Source organism: Blastomyces dermatitidis, assembly GCF_000003525.1.
Source record: "Blastomyces dermatitidis ER-3 genomic scaffold supercont1.1, whole genome shotgun sequence".
Classification (NCBI taxonomy): domain Eukaryota; kingdom Fungi; phylum Ascomycota; class Eurotiomycetes; order Onygenales; family Ajellomycetaceae; genus Blastomyces; species Blastomyces dermatitidis.
The window spans coordinates 6,005,153-6,023,119 of NW_025544774.1; the positions used below are offsets into that span (position 1 = coordinate 6,005,153).

The following is a 17,967-nucleotide window of genomic DNA, read 5'->3' on the forward strand; positions in this document are numbered from 1 at the left end:
TCCCCCTAACTACGGAGTTACTCGTTGAGCACAAAGAAAGCAGAAAAGACAGACAGAGCTGGTCCATCCTACTTTCATCTCTGTCCAAACATACAATTGTCAGTTCAAGTTATCAAACAGTGTTTGAATCATGGTTTCAGAACACTTAGCCGACCCAGTAATTTTTTTTTCTATTGTTTAAAGTTTTACCTTCTTGTATTTTGCCAATGCATAAAACTACGGCAGCCTATACAGCTCTGGACAGGGCTACCAAACAGGCTCTTAAGTAGTTGGGTAGGTGACCACCAGCGAATCCGGGGCTCTCGTATGTTTTTATGTTTTTATTTTTTTGTAGTTGTTTTGTATATTTAATTACGGACAAGGAGGAATCTATAAACCGGGGTATCATACAGAACAAAATAGAGAGAGATAATCTAAGCAGGCATTATTTATATCATACACGGACTACACCTACCTCCATATATAAAATCATTCCACCCCCCTAACCATCTATCTCCGCCGGCACAAGCTCCCTCAACATCACCTCCAACCTCTATCCCTGCAGGATCATCCCGATGGGGTGAATTCGCATCCGCCGTCCCATGCCATTTCAGCACTTCAGGAAATTGTACGTCCTCGAAGCGGAAATCCCAGTCATCAGCTAAGCTGTCAGCCGTTGCGTTTCCTGCGCTGCCGTGGGCAAACGCTTCAAAGATGAGTTGGAGGAATTGCTCACAGCGTTCTTTATATCGGTACTCGGTTTGACGTCATCATCGTTGTCGTCGTTTGTCGGTGACGGCGCGGTCGCTGCCAGACCAGTCTTACTCTTGCCCTCTTGCAACCTCTCTACTCCCCCCGGACCCTCTAACACCCTTGACCGCATCAAGCCTACCCAACCACCGCTCAACTAACCCCGCCTAACCAGAAAATCACTCACCCCTTCTAACCACACCGGCCACCTCCAAAACCCGTCTGGGCATTGAAATACCCCTATTACCATCAACATCAGCATCACCACCACCACCACCACTACTAACATTCTCAACAGCAGCAGCAGCATCAGCAGCATCAGCAGCAAGAGGAGCACCCCACCACAGCCCCGCCCCCCTCACTATCCTCCTCACCACCCCCTTCCCCCCGCCTCCCTCAGCCTCGCACAAGCAAGCACATACAGCCCACCCCCCAACCCTCCCAGAACCGCACACCTCTCCAGACCAGATGATCCACCAGCGCACGCACATCGGCCGGCCAGTCCATGATGCAGCAGTTGGGGAGGTAAGTGGAACGGCCGAAGCCGGGGCGGTCGGGGGCGATGATGCTCAAGTGCAGGCAGTGAGCGAGCGGAGTGAGGGACGCGGACTTCGAGGCGGGAGGAAGGGTAGCCGTGGAAGTAGAGGAGGGGGAAGCCGGATTTGGGGCCGTATTCGGCGAAGCTGAGGGTGGGGGAGGGGGGGGAAAGGGGGGGAAAGGGGTGTGCGGAGACCGGGAAGAGGCCCTATATGAGGTTCTCATTGTTTGTAGTTTGGATATCTGATTGATCGATGGCGGGCCGACAGGTGGTAAGTGTGTCGGCGCCATACACTGACTGAAAGGAGGCATTCCCGCGCATACTGAATATAAGGCTCTCGTAGGATGTCAGTCGAAGTAAAGTGGGCGATTGATAATAAATAAAATAACGAGGTAAGTCCGTAGATATACCAAGTCGTAGGCGCGTCCACCTCTCATCGAGGTTCCACCTCCCTTAACCACGTCGATGGATGCCTCAACTGTGCGTTAACTTAGCAATCGGGCGCCATAGCTAAAGCTGCTGGCGGTATCATTTCACCCTTTCCGACAGAATCAGGGGTACGTAGTGGATTGCCTGATATCTAAATATCTAGGTATTATAAGCATCAACACCGTTCTGCGGCAGTTGCAACGTCCATACCGAGCACATCGCGGGTTTTGTTACCTAGGTAGTTAGGTAGGGGACCGTTCGATACGCGTATTCAACGAGAGAACTTAACTAAATAAGGGGATCAGGTTAGTTAGTTAATGTTCTAGTTAAATATGTGCATCCTGGGGGTGTTGAACAGTCGCGCCATCCCAATCGCATCCCATCCCCAGCACACATTTTCAGCTGGTCTGGTCTGGTCTGGTCTGGTGTAAATAAATAGTTAAAATAAAACAGATATTTAAACAAACTTGCAAAATATCCCAGCTGTCTTCACAAACAGACAGACCAGTCCCCCATAAACTAAATACCCTCCCTCACTCCCTACCACCACTACCACCCTACCAACTTCCCGTCCAACGTTGGTCACCATTGGCCGGCACCGAACTTGATTAAATAATCTGCTTTGAATTCGATTTTCATCACCAGTGTCAGTGACCTGACTGCTTCAAATCCCTTTTCTTTTTGTTATTTAACAGATCGCCGGCCCGAGTGGTAATCGTCACCAGCTGTCTCAGTTCGTGCTTCGTCCCGCGAGGAACAATACATATTTAACTAAATAGTTATTAGTTCTTTCAATTTATCCATGTTATGAGATTTGGTCCTCAGACTCAATTAAATAAATAGCTGAAGAGTACGGAATACATCCGTACAGATGTATGAGGTAATCTGATTTTCGTATATTTCAAATGAATATTTATCTCCTTTCTGAAGCTACAACTTATATATATATTAACTATTTACCCCAAAGCACACCCCACGCATGCGGAGATGTGAGAAAAATGAGAAAGGTTTAAAAAAAAAAAAAAAAAAAATAACAATTGACCACTTTGACTCAAATCCCGCCCTTCTGTTCAAAACAAGTCGAGTCAGAGGAGGAGGGCGCACAACTATCATCCCCCCGGACGGCGATCGCGCGTATATAAAACTGAATATCAATATTATTTATGTATTTATCCTCTTTTCTTCATACAAAAGGTTTTTTTCTTATAATTATTTTTTTCGTTTTCAAAAAAAGAAGAAAAAAAGAAAAAGGAAAAAGGAAAAAAGGAAAAAAGAAAAAAAAAGGAAAAAAAACTCTCTTCCTCCACCCCCCCCCTCCCTCCTTTTTCATTCACTCATTTCATAATTCTTTTACAGCTGGTTCGAAGTATTAAAATCATCAAGCCCCTCCTGTACCCGGACGCTCATGGCCTTCTCGCCTTCCCGAATCCAGACACGGGGGTCAAAGTACTTCTTGTTCGGCTTATCATCTCCATCCGGGTTACCCACCGCAGTCAGCAGGTAATCCTTCTTGCCGAGGACGAAATCGCGCACGCCGCTCAGGTACGCGAACTGCAGGTCCGTGTCGAGGTTGACCTTGACAACGCCGTAGCTGATGGCTTCCTTGAACTCGTCCTTGGAGGAGCCGGAGCCGCCGTGGAAGACGAGGAAGACGAGCTTGTCCTTGTCGGAGCCGGTCTTCTCCTTGACGTAGGCCTGGTGCTTGGAGAGGAGTTCTGGGTGCAGGCGGACGTTGCCGGGCTTGTAGACGCCGTGCACGTTGCCGAAGCCGGCGGCGATGGAGAAGTAGGGGCTGATGGCTGAGAGGGTCTTGTAGATGGCGTAGATGTCCTCGGGCTGGGTGTAGAGGGAGGCGTTGTCGACGGATTCGTTGTTGACGCCGTCTTCTTCACCGCCGGTGATGCCGATTTCCTGTTTTTTTTTTTTACATGATCAATGAATGGATCTAGGTAGTTTATGTGGGATGTGTAACTCACCATCTCGAGCCATTGCTTCATGGGCGTAGCGCGCTTGAGGTACTTGGCAGTGGTCTCAATGTTCCACTCGACGGTCTCCTCGGAAAGATCAATCATGTGGCTGGAGAAGAGAGGCTCGCCATGGATCTTGAAGTAACGTTCATCCTCGTCGAGCATGCCGTCCAACCAAGGGAGCAGCTTCTTGGCGCAGTGATCGGTGTGAAGGACGACGGGAATGCCGTAGGAGGGAGCAATGCTTCTGATGTAGTGAGCCCCGGCGATGGCACCAGCAATGGAAGCTTCTTGGTTGCCATTAGGAATACCCTATATTCATAATACTCATGTTAGATACCGTAATTTCGGACACGCAATACCGGGTTTTGGGGCCGTTTTAATTTACCTTTCCGGCAAAGAAGGCAGCACCACCCTGGGACATCTGCAGGATGATGGGGCTTTTCTTGTCACGAGCAGCCTCGAGAGCGGCCACGGCAGTAGAAGAGGAGGTTACATTCTGTAAGAGAAACACGAATTGAATTAGTTTTTTGCCGATTTTTTTATGTGGCTGGCATTTGCCGAAGATAGGGCGGGGTACATACAATGGCAGGAATAGCAAAGACTTTCTCCTGGGCATACTGGAAGAGACGAAGGACATCGTCACCGACAATGACGCCGGCTTTGCGGGAGAGAACGTCTAGTACACCCATGATGACTGTGTATTATAGATTTATGGGTGTGTTGTGGTTGTTTGTTTTCCGCGAGGGTTATGGCGGGGTTCGGGAATCTGATGAAATGCGAGAGGGGAAGCGAATTGGCAAGATTAGCGTGTGTAATATGAGATTGAAGCCCACGAGAGTATCCAATGGCAATTAATTAGATGGGGAGATATAGATAGATATATTGACAAAGAGCAGTAAGACAAAGATGAGATGTGAAAGAGGAGAGAAGAGAGTAGAGAGGGAGGGGAGTGCAGTGGTTTAAATTCGCCCATGATGAAAGCGATGGCGCCGATGGAGGGGCAAAAGACGGGCAAGCTATGTATGTCATCGCAGAGTAATACAAGAACAACAACAAGGAAAAGTCATTTTAAATAGAGAACGGGGACAAACAAACCTGTTGAGGGATATAGTTATAGTGGGGAAATACGATGGAGCAAATAACAGGAGAATGTATTCAGTATATTTGAACAACGATGAAGGATGAGAGGAGGAAGAGGAAGAAGAAGAAGAAGAAGAAGAAGAAGAAGAAAGAGAAGAAGACGGAAGAAATCTCTGTTCCCTTTTTTTTTTTTTTTTTTTTTCCACCCGCTTCGACAGTGGGGTAAGAAAAAAAAAAAAAGCGGCTATTCTCTGTCTTTTTCTATCCTTGATATCTATCACCATGTTCCATGCTCTCAGCCATATTTAATAATAATCCTGCTAATCCTGCTAATCCTCGCTGTCTTGCGCCTGGCTTCGTCCGCGTTTCTTGATGGTTTTCCCAATTCTGTCCGCGCTCATCATCTTACAATTGTCAATCATACCGATGGGGGTGCAAGTTTGCTGCAATATGAGAAATAGTCATTCACACGCAATATCAGCGAAACACATATCATCTCATCTGCCAGTCAATCTGCACCGTACAGACCTAGCAATGTGTTTCGACAGTTTCCTGTTCCTCGATTGCCATAGTATTACCATTACATCATTGTCATCATATTATTGTGCCACCATCATCACTGTTACGATTGAATTCAAAGTCATCTTTCTCCCTCCACTTTATTCCCACGAATCTTGGCTATATCGATTACTACTCAACAGCAAAAAAAAACCCCCAAAAAAAAGCCAATAGAAACCCGGAGAATACAAAGGACTTCAACTAGCCTCGCCCCAGTGTTTGTTTTTCCCCCTCCGACTTTTTCACTACTACATACAATAGCCCCCCCCTCCATCCGTCATTGGCAGCAAAACCGGCGAACCAGTCGGAGACACGGAAATGTTCCTTAGAGACTGTCTACTACGTACTTAAAATATATATATATATACGTAGTATATATATCTCTCTCTCTCTATATATATATATATGATTATTCTCTATACATGTAGTTGTTCTTCATTCCAGGAGTAAAAAGCTAATCCCCACAATGTTGTTGTCATGTTCCGCCATGCTTCATGCTTCATTCGGCGTCCCGGTGTGGTGTAGTTGATCGCCTGTTGGGTGGTTGCTCTCGGTGTGAGTCCTCTCGGCGTGATTCGCCTTCACGCGGTGGGTGGCACTAAAAGTCACAATCCCGTTGAATTTGGGGGGGAGGCGGGAGGCGGGGGCGGGAATGGGCAGGTTGTGCTGCGGAAAGAAAATCTCCGTAGCCACAGCTATTATAAATATTTCAAGTTTGGTCACTGCAGTGCCAGCCATACCATACCAAGCTAAACTTATATGTATTATCATTTGCCTTTATCGATCGCATGGAGAGGCGAGGCTGCAAGACAGGCGAGGCGGGGAGGTTGAAGACCAGCGACAGCTGTATCCTTCATCTATGTTGGAAACGAATACTAATGATTCAATTTTTTTTTTTTTTTTTTCTGTTTCATATGTGCAGTCTCCCCCTCTACCCTACTCCGTATTCATCTTCAAAAACAAGGGAAACACCGTCCAGAAACACCAACACTTGAACCGTTGCCCTGCTGGTTGTCGCAGAGATTTGTTGGTCCCATGCCTAGGTAGTATCCCGAAAACAGACGGGTTTTGTATCATCGTCAGGGAAGTAGACCACTAGTGATGGATGGTAGTTAACGCATCTCTTAGCGGAAAAAAAAAGGTTGTGAGAGGTCTAGTTTTCTGAGCGATTTGCGCCTGAGTAGGTTAGGTAGTAACCGTGCCATGCTTACTCACTCTCTGTAGTGAGTGCGCCACAGCGTACGGAAAACCACACCATAAAGAAAATATTTTCAATATCTTCATTCTTCATCTTCAAATAATCATCATTAATTATAACCATGCCTAAATCTTCTAATTACACTGAGGAGCAGTTGCAAAGAGCTGTTGACGCGTACAAAAGCAATTCAAAATTAAAAATCACATCTCTGTCACGAGAATTCAAAGTCCCATATGCCACCTTGTATGGGAGGATCAACGGGAAGAAATCAAGGACTATGAGGGTTCCACTGAATCGAGCATTGAATGACAGCCAGGAAGAGGCAATTAAGATATGGATTCATCAATTGGACATTAATTTTTGCCCATCCACCATCAAGCATATCGAAGCTGCCGCGAACAATTCCTTGCTAATCTGGAGAGCATCTGACTGCAAGCATTCAAACCTGGCACTGTGAGAGCTGGCTTTGCTGACTGTGAAATGTATCCAGTTAATCGCGATATAATTCTCAATCAATTGAGACCTCTTACCATTGATGATGCCCCGGATCTCAACATATACGATGGTGATGGTGATGTATGTGATCACTTTACCCCGCCACCTGCAGATCGACTGTCAACTGCCTCCTTGCAATTAACCTCCCCAGAGATGGTTGCAAAACTACGTCACCAAATCAATGCAGCAGCCAAGGCCTTAGAAGATGTGAAGGATACCCTTACACCTGGTTTGACAAGGTGGTTGAACAAGATCTTCAAGGGTAGCATGGTCCAGGCGGAATTGAACGCGCACCGTGAGGGTGAACTTGCAGATCATTATTGAGCAAATAGACATCAGGTCGTCAAATCCTCCCGCAGGCAGGTGCAAGTAGGTGGAGTCCTCACTATTAAGAATGCCAATCGCAAGATCGCGACCTGTAGAGCAGATGAGATGAAAAAGACATTCAATAAGACTCTTCAATCAATTGGAATCAAACCTACAAAATCTACAGCCACTCAACCACAACAAGATAATTCTATAGAATCTCAACTTACAGTGGATTCTACACCTTCTAATGAGTATATAGATAATCTTTATATTATAGATAGATGTGGTGGTGGTTATTAATTAATTTTTGAAGATTACTATATTCAAAATATTTTCTTTACGGTGTGGTTTTCTGTACGCTGTGGCGCACTCACTACAGAGAGTGAGTAAGCATGGCACGGTTAACTAGCACTCTCCTTTATCCGTGGACCCTGTCGGATGAGGGCAGCCGCCTGGGAAGAAGGCAGCCAAAGACAACTCCCTCGTAGAAGTAGGAGTTAATTTTATTCATTCCTAGCACAGATTTGATTGAGAGAGCCGAAAAAAGGAAAAAAAAAAGAAAAAAATTTCATCGACCACGGTGCGATTCGAACGCACAAATCTTTGGTGCCGAAAACCAACGCCTTAACCATTAGGCCACGCGGCCTGCACTGAGTACTGTTTCCAAGAATAGCGTCTTGTGGTTAGTGTGTTTGGTATGTGAGTTATAGTGAGTTTTGCCGGAAACGGCCATACCATACCCTACGTAGTCTTGAGGAATAGATAGATGACAGGGGTGCAATTCGGGAGAGACAGTCTTTCAGAGATGTCAGGATAAAATAGTATTATTATCAAACAGTTGTGACTGGTGGGTATTTTTATTCGTGAGGGTGTATATCTGTTCCACCCCTCTTGGAAACAAAATAATAATAACTACTTACTGATCGCCAGTAAATGCGGGGAAAAGACATCTCAAAGGAAAAAAAATGTAAGGGTGACGAAAAGTACCAGACGGTTTAAAAAAAAAAAAAAAAAAAAAAAAAAAAAAAAAAAAAAAAACTTGCGGGACGATATACATCATATATCATATATGTTCGTCAGATTAGGTCGTCATCAGTGCAATGCAAGAAAAAGATGATGGTAGTAGTAAAGAATAATGGCCAAAAAATTGCAAACGGAAGCAGAACAATGTAAAACGAAAAACTGCCCATCAACAACCCCGTCTAACCTCCCCACTTCTTGACTTAATATTGTATCCGAATGGGATCTTCCCATACAAAAGAATGGTAGCTAGGTATGCCTAGGAAGTGGCGGCATCTTCAGGCTTCCTGCCATATGTGAAATGTACCCAGCCGTACATATGGATCTCTCGGTTTTTGATATCCTTGCGGACCCCGGAGAGAAGCACCTGGGTCTCCTCGGCACTCCACCCCAGAATCTTCGTGAAGAGGAAGAGCGAGTACGGCTCCAGCGCCTGCAATACCTGCAGCTGCTGGAAGCGCCCGATTTCTTTCAACTTCTTGTCCTTGGGCCAGGTACCGATGGGGAGCTATTTTTTTTTTTAATTTTTTTTATCACGCACATTAGATAAGGTTTTAATTAACTTATGTTGAGACGAGGGGAAGATAATAACAAGAAGAGGAGGGGAAGAGAGAGGCCGTGGGCAGACGCGGGTAGGTATATAGGATCTCTCACCTTCTTAAGCGTGGTCTTAACATCCACGAACCCAGCCTGCTTCAACTTCTCCGGAAACGTCTTCACGATCTCCAATGGCTTTCCAAACTTGGCACTTGCTTCGTATTCCATATGCATCCATTCCAACGCATGTTTTGCTTTCTCGAGCGTCCCGTCATCGCTAAGGAAACACGGCTCGATGGATTGAATCTCAAAGTATCCGCCCGGCACCAGGTTCTTGTAAGCCTGCTCGAAGAGCTTGTCGAAGTCGCCGATTGATCCGGCTAGTTCGCGCGCATGGATGAAGTCGAATGGTCGGGTATATGGCCATGTTGCCTCGAGGTCGTCGATCTCAAAGACACAGTTCGTGGGGACCCTGCAGGTAGAAGATGGTGGGTCGGTTGCTTGCTCCAACAACCAAAAAAGGGGCACAAAAGGGAAATGAGGGGGGAGGAGATTGTGTGCGCGTGGGTGCTGTCAAAGAATGTTTCAATTCTTACCATGATGGTTGGATGGGACTCAGATCATTCCCTATAAGATGACTATTAAATAATAATTCTTCAGAATACTTGGGCAGCATTCTAAAATAGGCGATAATGCTTACCCACAACATGCGACTCGGGGTGTGCGCTGCAATTGATACACTAAGTTAGAGCTAATTCACAGACAAAGAAACCAGAATTATAGATAGCAGTACTCACTCTGCAAAGTCAATCGCCCATATTCCTGTTTCGAAGGGATGGTCAGAGAGGGCCAGGGCAAACAAGATATCGATAGGTAAAGGGCCGAAACCGCGCCATACCAGTGCCTGTTCCAATATCAAGAACTCGCTGTGGATTCGCTTTTATCGGGGAAACATATATATCTCCACCTAAGAGCAGTTTGTAGATGTGGTGGGTCTGTGTTCCGAGGGGCGGTCAGATGAATTTCTTCAAAAGGTAATTGCGCAATTACCAGTATAGTATATGACGTCGGAGAGGATTATGGCTAAGCTTCGGATATCCTTACCAAGTCCATGCGATCCTGCTCGTCTTCATCATTTGGCTGACGGGAAGGAGCGAGAATATGTTAGTCCCAGATTTTCCAAACGTAATCACATATGGCGAGGAGATTATGGACCCACCAAAATATATTCCCCAGCGCGGAACGAATTGTAACGTCTTCCGTTCTAAGTCCCCAGAAGTCGCAAGTAGGCGATCGTTGTATCAGCATTCGTAGCTCTCAAGCCGGCCCTTCAGGATTGGAAATGACAACGGCCTCGGTAGACGTTGTGTTGTATCTGTGAGAACATTTCCACGTACCGCATATCTAGCAGGTTGTCAGAGCTCCTCAAATTCAGAGAAGAATAAATATATACATATATATATATATATATGTATAAGAAGGCGCTGATTGATATAGGAATGTGATTCCTTACACATAGTTTTTTATGCTGGAGGCAAGCGTCGTTGCATAACTGGCACTTCCCACGCTGTGATATTACCGAGAACCATAAATCAGCAAGAATACTCACTAGATCCTGTTACGGATCAAGTATATAGAAAGCATGTTCCCAAGCTAGAATAGGAGGAAGCACTGGGAAACTCACGAGCCCTCGAATGCAGAGTCGGTATCGTCATTAGGCTACACATAAATATCAAGGTTAATTCCGAAGGTTGGTATTTGGTGAAAACCAAAGGTAAGTAAAAAGAAGACGGAACAGACATCTGCTTCGATATTTGGCACCGCATTATGAGCGTCGTTGGCCATAGTGAAAAAATATCTGGAAGAGTAAAGGTGGGAAAATGCGCTTTGGTATAACAGTTTCCAGAGACCTGACTGAATGCGGAAGATAACTACCTAAGCGGTGGTGATTGTTTATAGCAGAACTAGAATTCTTCGGTCAAGCTTCTGGCCTTTGGAGGGGTTGAAATTGGGGGAGAAGGATGATCTTGTCGAGACGGACAAAGGAGATTTTTGAAGGGCAGCCATAAATAAATAAACAGGAGGGAAACCAAAAGGGGAGGGGGACGGCAGATGTTCCGGGCGGATATTATCCTTCGCCGTCACAAACGAGCTAAAGGTCATCCGGCTGGGCATCCAGTAACTAACTTATCATTGTCAATAACCACCAATCATGGCCCTCTAAGCCTGCGGGCGAATGCCCATTGTTGCTCGATTTCCCTTCTGCTCGCGCCGCCGGGCGCCATGACCCGCGTGGGCGACGAGGATTGTCGACTTTGGTGGTGATTCTGTGAATCTGTGAAGGGTAACTAAGGGAATGCTAGCGGAGATCAAGACATGTTATGTTCCAATTAACCGGCCTTAAAACGGGCGACTGTGGACTAGGTCTCCTCCTCCACCCTAGGAACTTCCTCCTCCCCGTCCGCGTTCTGGAATGGTTCCTCATCCCGGCTCCCCGTGCGCAATGATTCGAGGAGGAGTGTCGCGCTTGGATCCAGCTTACTCCAGAGGAGGGAAGTCAATTGGCCTGCAGGACAATAGGACGCTTGGGGCCATGGATGGGCCGGAGGCGGACAGCGCTCGTCGTGGCACCAAGGGATATACAGCGTATACCTACCCGCTATCCGGCTCATCCCATCCGGCCGCTATTTTAGACGAATAATGAGGTGAGGTTGTTTTTTCTGCAAATCCAAATTATTCACCTCAACTGTCAAGCCTTCTTACGGATTATCAGCAAGAGTCTGATTTGCGACATGAGCAACTACGCTTGGTTATCTGGTGATATTCCTCATTTGATATAAAACAAAACAACCAGTGCCCTGTCTACGGATTAACAGGGAATCAAGGACTTGAGATGTGTTTCTGCAATAATCCAAGTCCTTCAGGACCATGCCTGTATGTCAGACCAGTTATTTTTGAAGCTCTGTTGGACAATGTCCCTCTTGGCCCCGAAAGCACGAACGTGGCTCATACGGATCCCTTCTCCAGCCACCTAGCCCGTCCAGTTCAGCAGCTGATTGACGGGTCAAGAAGGGTTCTGCTCTTCATATTGTTCTTCCGTTGACCCCCATAAACGGGCATCCATATTCTTCTACTGGCTGGAATCCAAATTGCGGGGTACATTCACCTCGATTTATGTTTCCCCCCTTTTAGGGATATTTTATTATTTGTGCTTTGGGCTGTCGTGAGTGCAAGTGGATAAGGCAAGCTCGCCGGTTCATTCTCCGTGCATTCCATTACCATTCCATTACCCTTATTAACTACCATTCTGGTCCGGTTTCCAGCGTTTGGCTCAGACCAGAGCAGGGACGGACGAGGGTTAGGAACATTGCTGGAAGCCTGAAACCAAAATTCCGAGAATGGTTTCTTGACTGGTTATCACACCCCTCCTTACAAACACAACCAGTGCGACTTCTCAGCCCTCTGAAGCTCCATTGCTCTGGAATTTATCACGGTGGACTGCACTTTACTGCGTCCCACGTCTGTCGGGTAGCGACAGAACACAATCAATTTCGAACAATAGTATTATTGTAGATCCAAGAGATGATTGAGAGCAAGCATGCCCTTCAGACAAATTCCCTAGGAGCATCCATGCTCCTTTATATCCCTATGTTATGACATTCCGTTGGAAGTGTGACACCAAGCGCGAAGCCGAATTCTGCCATCGATATCTATCCGGACGGCTGGAGAGTTTTGGCCTCCCGGTTTAAATCGTTTTTAAGTCGCGGGGCAAGGCATACCGCAAATACTTCGCAGGGGAGTGCAACCTATAATTTTTAGTGACGATTGTGTATGATGTTTTTTGGACATCTCTCATGTGGAACGCGGAATACGAAAAATTCAAGGAGAGCGGCAATCTTGCCATGCTAGCGGCCACTTCGTAATGTACCGAACGACTCACGAAGTGTTCTTGCCGAGGACAAACGACACATCCATCCGCAACGAGGTGATCAGTGGCAGACACATCGTTTGGGGCAGGGCGATTAGAGAACAAGTTAAATTACGAGTTTGCAGGCGCTCTAATCCTGGATGTACTGTCCTCATCCGACCCTTCTTGCCCAGCAGAGCAGGAAGGCACAATATGTACATATACAGTAACTACATGTTACCCCTTGGCGTCGTACCCTAATCCATGGTTAGAAGCCATGAAAATCAAGAAAGTAGGGCTTACCATCCACGGCTAAAACTGCCGGGTTATATATCATTCCCACTACACCGGGTAATAATGATGAGGCATGTTTGAAAGAACAAAGTTCTGAAGAACATGAAAGTGTATAAGTGAATAGTTTACTAAACTCTATATATATCAATATATGTAACTTATATATAACTCGAACATAGAGTGAAGGGCGGTAAAATCTTCTGAAGATACATACATATGAGTCAGTATGCTAAAAAGATGACTATTTAACTAGTGATAACTTGCTAAACATTAAAATGAGATAAAAATGAGATAAAAATGAATAAAGGAAATAACCGAAGGGATAGCGTTGCTTCCCTCTAACCCAGTGCAAAAAGAAAGAAAAGAAAAATAAAGCACCAACGGGGAGAATGGTGAAAGTGAAAAGCAAATCATTTCGCGCCAACCGAAGGGGAAAATAAGTTGATATCTTTGATGATATTGTCTGTTGATTCCATCCGAGACCCCTTCCCTTCTTCCCCTCCATGCTTCAGTATTTTTTTTCTCTGCAGGTTTCCTCTATTTCCTCATTTGCTTCGTGTTCAATTTTTTTTAAAATTTCTCCAACCTCCCCCCCCCCCCCCCCCGGGGGGGGCCCTACCATTCATCCCCTTCTATTTTCATTTTGTTTTCCTAGCCTTGAGGTAGAAAGATCTATTCTTGTTCATCATCACCCGGCCTCTCCATTTCGTAGAAAAGCAAATAAACCTCCCTCTGCATCCCCAGCACATCGCTAGTTTTGCATTCTTTAACCTTATCATCGCTGATCCGCCACCAGCGGTCATTCGCCCGTTTTTTCCGCCGGATACGAGACTGGAGCCCGGCGCCCGGTACTGGAATTTTTGCACTCTTCGTGCTCGACTGGCGCCTTAGGCTAGCGGAAGTAGATGCAGCGGCATCCGACGAGGGGGATAGAGTCAATCGTGGCGTAGCAGGTGATGATATGGAGGGGTCTTGATTCTCTTCTTGTTCTTGTTGCTGTTGTAGCGGGGGAGTTGATTGTTGGGACACCGGAGCTAGAGGGCCCACTGTTCCTCCGCTTATGCCGGTTGAGGGCCGGGAAGGGGACGCGGACAATGAAGGGATAGGAAGGGAAGCGCTAGACGCTGATGGAGATGGAGAGTTATCGGAAATGCTGAGAGGACTAGCATCAGAATCCTGGCCGGCAGGAGTCTTCTGTTTCGGGTGAATTTGGGGGCTCGGGGCAGTCGATGGGTTCTGACTTGTTGAGCGACTTTGCGAGTAAGAGCGGAAAACGTCTGGGGTAGAAAAGGGCGCGTAAAGATGGTTGCGCCGGAAGGATTCGTAATGGCCGCTGTGATGGCTGCCCTTGTGGCAGACTATGCCCAGCAGCTTGTACCACTTCTGATCGAGGATGCCGCCAATAGGCAGTCGTTCGGGAAACGATACCTTGGCGGCGTTTTTTGTAGAGCTATTCTGATCGAATATTGAACGGGATAGATGTATGGCTATCAATTTGGGGAAGGAAGTGATTCGCATATGTCTTGCGATGTTGCGCTTTGGGACGTCGTGGGCATTTGGCATACTGACGCCCTTGGGGACGGTTTCCGGGTCACTTTCAAGGGCGTCTCGGATGAGAGAAAGTTCGCGGTCCAGGTGTTTGAATTCCCGCGCCGACTTAGTCTTCTCCATTTCTGCTTTCTTCATTTGATGTGCTTGCAGAAGGACGCAGTTATCGCATCGGAAGTCGTCGATATATTCCGTTTTTAGCAGGCCGTCGAAGCACGAACTTAGAGTAGTAGAGCTCTGCTGGGGCACCTGAAGTGTAAGGTTGACGAACGAGGTCTGGTTTGGCTTGTATCTATAGTGGCACGATTGGCATTCTATTTGAGACTCCATCATCCCTTCAAATGGGAAAGGAAACTCGGTATCCAGAGTCTCCGCCTTCACATCCGTGGATGGTGATCCGTTCTCTAACTCCGAGTCACTGTTCCCAACATTGTATCCAATTACAGACTTCACATCCACCATCGAACCCACCACATCGACGCTGAGAGAGGACCTAGCCGCCCTTTCCCGTGCCTTAACACCGGCGTGGTATTCGTCACAGAGGCGTTCTGCAACAATTTGTAAAAATTCTTGCGCGTCCTGCTGATTCCGGCTGATCCGCGTTCGGAACGCCCTCTCCAAAGCCAATATAAACCCTCGCGCGGAGATCGTCTTCCTATATATAGGCCGCTCGTTTAAGCTGTCAAGCATCTCCTTCAGGGCTTTGGTAACGGGTGCCTGCTGCAGGTCGCGAACCTTCTCAGGCGTCGCTCCACGTGGGACGCTTTCGATATCCGGCAAGGCATCGTATATTTCGGGGCCCTCCAGCTCACGTCGATAGAGTTCTCGTATCAGGTATAAGCGGAGGTCACCCAGGCCGGCCAGGGCTTGGAGGACGGAATTGATAAAGCAGTCATTGGACGGGTTCAACAGGCCGACAATGCCCTTTTTCCTGCTGCTGCCATTCGATTCCTCGCCGTCGATCGTAAAGTTGGGGCCGAAAACGTAGAAGAGGGTAATAGCGGCTAGGGAAGCGCCAGCAGCATAGGCTGCAACGGTTGCAGGTTTGTCGGGCATGAGACAGGTTTACCCGTCCATGCTATGCAGCAAAACTTGGGCTAGTCGAAGGTGGGCTGAAACGGCCTTTCGTTTTTGGGGGCCTTGAAGAGGTATTGGAGGGAATCTTTATAGGTATTGTGAAGGCGCAAGCGGCAGTATGCAGCGCTGGTGGAGGTTAGTTACAGCGCAGCCGCAGCCGAAGTCGTGGGGCGATTGGGAGACAAGTCGCCTGTCCTTATGACGCACATTGAAGAGGGCAATAGTTGTGCAGAATATCGCCCTGAAATATCAGCGTGAATATGTTCCGCGTAAAGTAAAAAATATGCCGTGAAACACTTGACACCGGCACATCAACAAATATGATCTCTGGTTGAGTAGCCGCCTCAGGGTTGTTTCCCAGGGCCATGAGAAATCCTGTCACTACTTAACTAACAAAGTAAAAGATGTGATTTATGCCTTTCAATTTGTGGATATATTATCTAGATATTTAACACATTGCTCTAGTAGGCAGCATTCCTGTTTCGTTTCATCGCGTAAGTACGCTTCGTTTCTTATTCCAACTTCTATTAAAACAGGGTATGTATGAAAAGGGCATAAATCGTTTACATATACTGAACGGTCCTCCAACAAAGCTGTTTGGTAGGTTACTTGTGCGAAAATATTTAAAGCTTCCAAACAGAGCTATGTCTGCGGGATGCAGAGTTGTGCAACTGATAATAGAAAAGGATTCTGCTTGCGAAACATTCAATCTTTTCAGTCATTTAATTTTTGTAATGTTTGTTGTCCCACAACGACAAGAAGCCTTGCGTTGTCCTTTGTCCATTTGCCTCCTGTCCCTCAGTTCCTGAAGTGCGCCTTAGTATGTCCATCAAGCCGAAATCAGATAAAGAGAAAATGAAAGAGATCACGTAAGGAAAATAAGTTAAAAGGCACATGAAAAAACAAGAAATTGAGCTAGTACTAGAAACCTTATTCAGAGAGATTGAAGAAAATAAAAACACATGAAGAAAACATGGGCAAGAAAGAATCAGAGCTTCAAACAACTAAACACACGATCACGAGGATTTGGGCTCGGGAGCATGAGAATTGAAGGCGTGCACTGAAACCCGCAGTAGCTGAGAAGTTCTAGTGATACTGCCCATAGGGAGGACGTGACAATCATCTTTTCTATGCCTTGACACGACTCCGAGTTCGGCTTCCAATTCCCTCAGTGGCGCGAGGCTTGGGGGTTTTCTTTTCAGTTTTCGTGCTTCCCTCGCTCTTCTTGGGTCTGCCTGGGCCCCTCTTCTTCTCGCCATTTGTCGCAGTGTTGGCTTGGGTTCCATTTGTTCCCTTGAAGGGTTCGGTATCGGATTTCTGTTTTTTGTTGGCAGGTTCATCTTTTGGCGCCTGGGCGGCTTTGTCGGCTGCATCGTCGCGTTCGTGCTTGTCTCCCGCGCTCTTTGAAGAGCTGTCAGCATCTTTATCCACGCTAGGAGATGTAGCAGTTCCCGCCTGGGGTGCGCTGACCGCTTTATGCGCGTCCTCATTCAGCGCGGCTGGCTTTCCAACATCCACGGTGGCGGTGTTGCTATTATCTTCTTTCTGAACTTCACCTGTTACGGGAGCTATGGGTTGAAGATGATTAGTTAATTTTCAAAGTAATAAACATTACTCATGTGGTGAGAGGGAGCTCCGTGGTAGTAATTCAGCTGGGCACATCCAACAAGCTTGAAAATAGGGGGGAAATGTAAGTAGCAGAAAGTGCGAAACTGCAGAATGTAATAAGCAGGACTGGAGTCGCAACTCCAGAGTTATCCACCAGTCTCAGACATACCTCCATTGGTTGTTTCAGTGGCCATGGTTGGTATTTATTGAGCGACTGTCACGTATTGAGACGCTTAAGCGGAGAGCGGAAGCGCGCAATTGTGCGATTGGATTGGCTATTCCGTCAAAACGACGTCTTTGATGAATGCAGATGACAGAGATGGTTAAAATGAACTGGATACTGGGTGGGAAAGTGATGATGCAGAGGATGGCGATGATGGCAACACAGCAGTGTTTAGGAGATGAGGTTGGAGGCTGACTGGGATGGGATGTGTGGTTGCAACCGTGACTTGAAGTAGCTAGTCAGCTCTTCGACCCAGATCGCGTGCGGCGGTGACGCTGGGGAGGTTTCCTGCTTTGCGGGACAAAACTCTGCCCGGAAAGAAGCTAATAGAAAGCGGTTAGAAAACCATGAGACTGCTATTTTTAGCCTGCAAATATCTCCAGGTACGGTAACAAGAGTACTCTGTACATACCTATAGGTAGGTCTCTACCTTGCTCAGATTCTTAC

At 46.8% G+C, this 17,967-nt stretch overlaps 6 protein-coding genes and 1 non-coding gene across 7 annotated transcripts; 1 reads left to right on the top strand and 6 right to left on the bottom strand.

Annotated features, from left to right (window-relative positions):
* Positions 1–9: 9 nt before the first annotated feature.
* BDCG_00797 (uncharacterized protein) lies at positions 10–1,220 on the bottom strand (the record flags this gene model as incomplete). Its single annotated transcript, XM_045416308.1, has 4 exons — positions 10–80; positions 455–640; positions 685–825; positions 917–1,220. The coding sequence occupies 4 exons, from the start codon at positions 1,218–1,220 to the stop codon at positions 10–12; spliced, it is 702 nt and encodes a 233-aa protein (XP_045272068.1).
* A 1,468-nt stretch (positions 1,221–2,688) lies between these two features.
* BDCG_00798 (fructose-bisphosphate aldolase 1) lies at positions 2,689–4,904 on the bottom strand. The gene is made up of 5 exons (XM_045416309.1): positions 4,762–4,904; positions 4,248–4,432; positions 4,052–4,162; positions 3,673–3,975; positions 2,689–3,607 (listed from the first exon to the last, which is right to left on the bottom strand). Exons 2-5 carry the CDS (start codon positions 4,353–4,355, stop codon positions 3,047–3,049), a joined length of 1,083 nt encoding a protein of 360 aa, XP_045272069.1. The 5' UTR covers positions 4,356–4,432; positions 4,762–4,904; the 3' UTR covers positions 2,689–3,046.
* Positions 4,905–6,982: 2,078 nt separating this feature from the next.
* BDCG_16212 (uncharacterized protein) lies at positions 6,983–7,321 on the top strand (the record flags this gene model as incomplete). Its single annotated transcript, XM_045425465.1, has 1 exon — positions 6,983–7,321. One exon carries the CDS (start codon positions 6,983–6,985, stop codon positions 7,319–7,321), a length of 339 nt encoding a protein of 112 aa, XP_045279306.1.
* A 557-nt stretch (positions 7,322–7,878) lies between these two features.
* BDCG_16213 lies at positions 7,879–7,952 on the bottom strand. The gene has a single exon. It is a non-coding gene; the product is annotated as a tRNA-Arg (tRNA).
* A 368-nt stretch (positions 7,953–8,320) lies between these two features.
* Positions 8,321–11,561, bottom strand: BDCG_00799 (TAM domain methyltransferase). Its single transcript, XM_045416310.1, has 12 exons — positions 10,664–11,561; positions 10,548–10,582; positions 10,377–10,430; positions 10,261–10,267; positions 10,083–10,127; positions 9,968–10,003; positions 9,762–9,858; positions 9,661–9,685; positions 9,564–9,589; positions 9,460–9,490; positions 8,981–9,335; positions 8,321–8,834 (listed from the first exon to the last, which is right to left on the bottom strand). Exons 1-12 carry the CDS (start codon positions 10,706–10,708, stop codon positions 8,586–8,588), a joined length of 1,005 nt encoding a protein of 334 aa, XP_045272070.1. The 5' UTR covers positions 10,709–11,561; the 3' UTR covers positions 8,321–8,585.
* A 1,594-nt stretch (positions 11,562–13,155) lies between these two features.
* Positions 13,156–16,092, bottom strand: BDCG_00800 (ubiquitin thiolesterase). Its single transcript, XM_045416311.1, has one exon. It carries the CDS (start codon positions 15,666–15,668, stop codon positions 13,737–13,739), a length of 1,932 nt encoding a protein of 643 aa, XP_045272071.1. The 5' UTR covers positions 15,669–16,092; the 3' UTR covers positions 13,156–13,736.
* Positions 16,093–16,817: 725 nt separating this feature from the next.
* On the bottom strand, positions 16,818–17,491 carry BDCG_00801 (uncharacterized protein; the record flags this gene model as incomplete). Its single annotated transcript, XM_045416312.1, has 2 exons — positions 16,818–17,257; positions 17,467–17,491. The coding sequence occupies 2 exons, from the start codon at positions 17,489–17,491 to the stop codon at positions 16,818–16,820; spliced, it is 465 nt and encodes a 154-aa protein (XP_045272072.1).
* Between the last annotated feature and the right edge of the window lie 476 nt (positions 17,492–17,967).

Bases quoted from the DNA above. Each gene is read 5' to 3' on its own strand.
- BDCG_00799 (XM_045416310.1), bottom strand. From the start codon at position 10,708: ATGGCCAACGACGCTCATAATGCGGTGCCAAATATCGAAGCAGAT. The intron at 9,491-9,563 runs GTAAGCATTATC...GTCATCTTATAG, and splicing joins CCCCGAGTCGCATGTTGTGG to GGAATGATCTGAGTCCCATC. The intron at 8,835-8,980 runs GTGAGAGATCCT...AAAAAAAAATAG, and splicing joins TTAAGACCACGCTTAAGAAG to CTCCCCATCGGTACCTGGCC.
- BDCG_00800 (XM_045416311.1), bottom strand. From the start codon at position 15,668: ATGCCCGACAAACCTGCAACCGTTGCAGCCTATGCTGCTGGCGCTTCC.
- BDCG_00798 (XM_045416309.1), bottom strand. From the start codon at position 4,355: ATGGGTGTACTAGACGTTCTCTCCCGCAAAGCCGGCGTCATTGTCGGT. The intron at 3,976-4,051 runs GTAAATTAAAAC...TTATGAATATAG, and splicing joins CTGCCTTCTTTGCCGGAAAG to GGTATTCCTAATGGCAACCA. The intron at 3,608-3,672 runs GTGAGTTACACA...AAAAAAAAACAG, and splicing joins TGAAGCAATGGCTCGAGATG to GAAATCGGCATCACCGGCGG.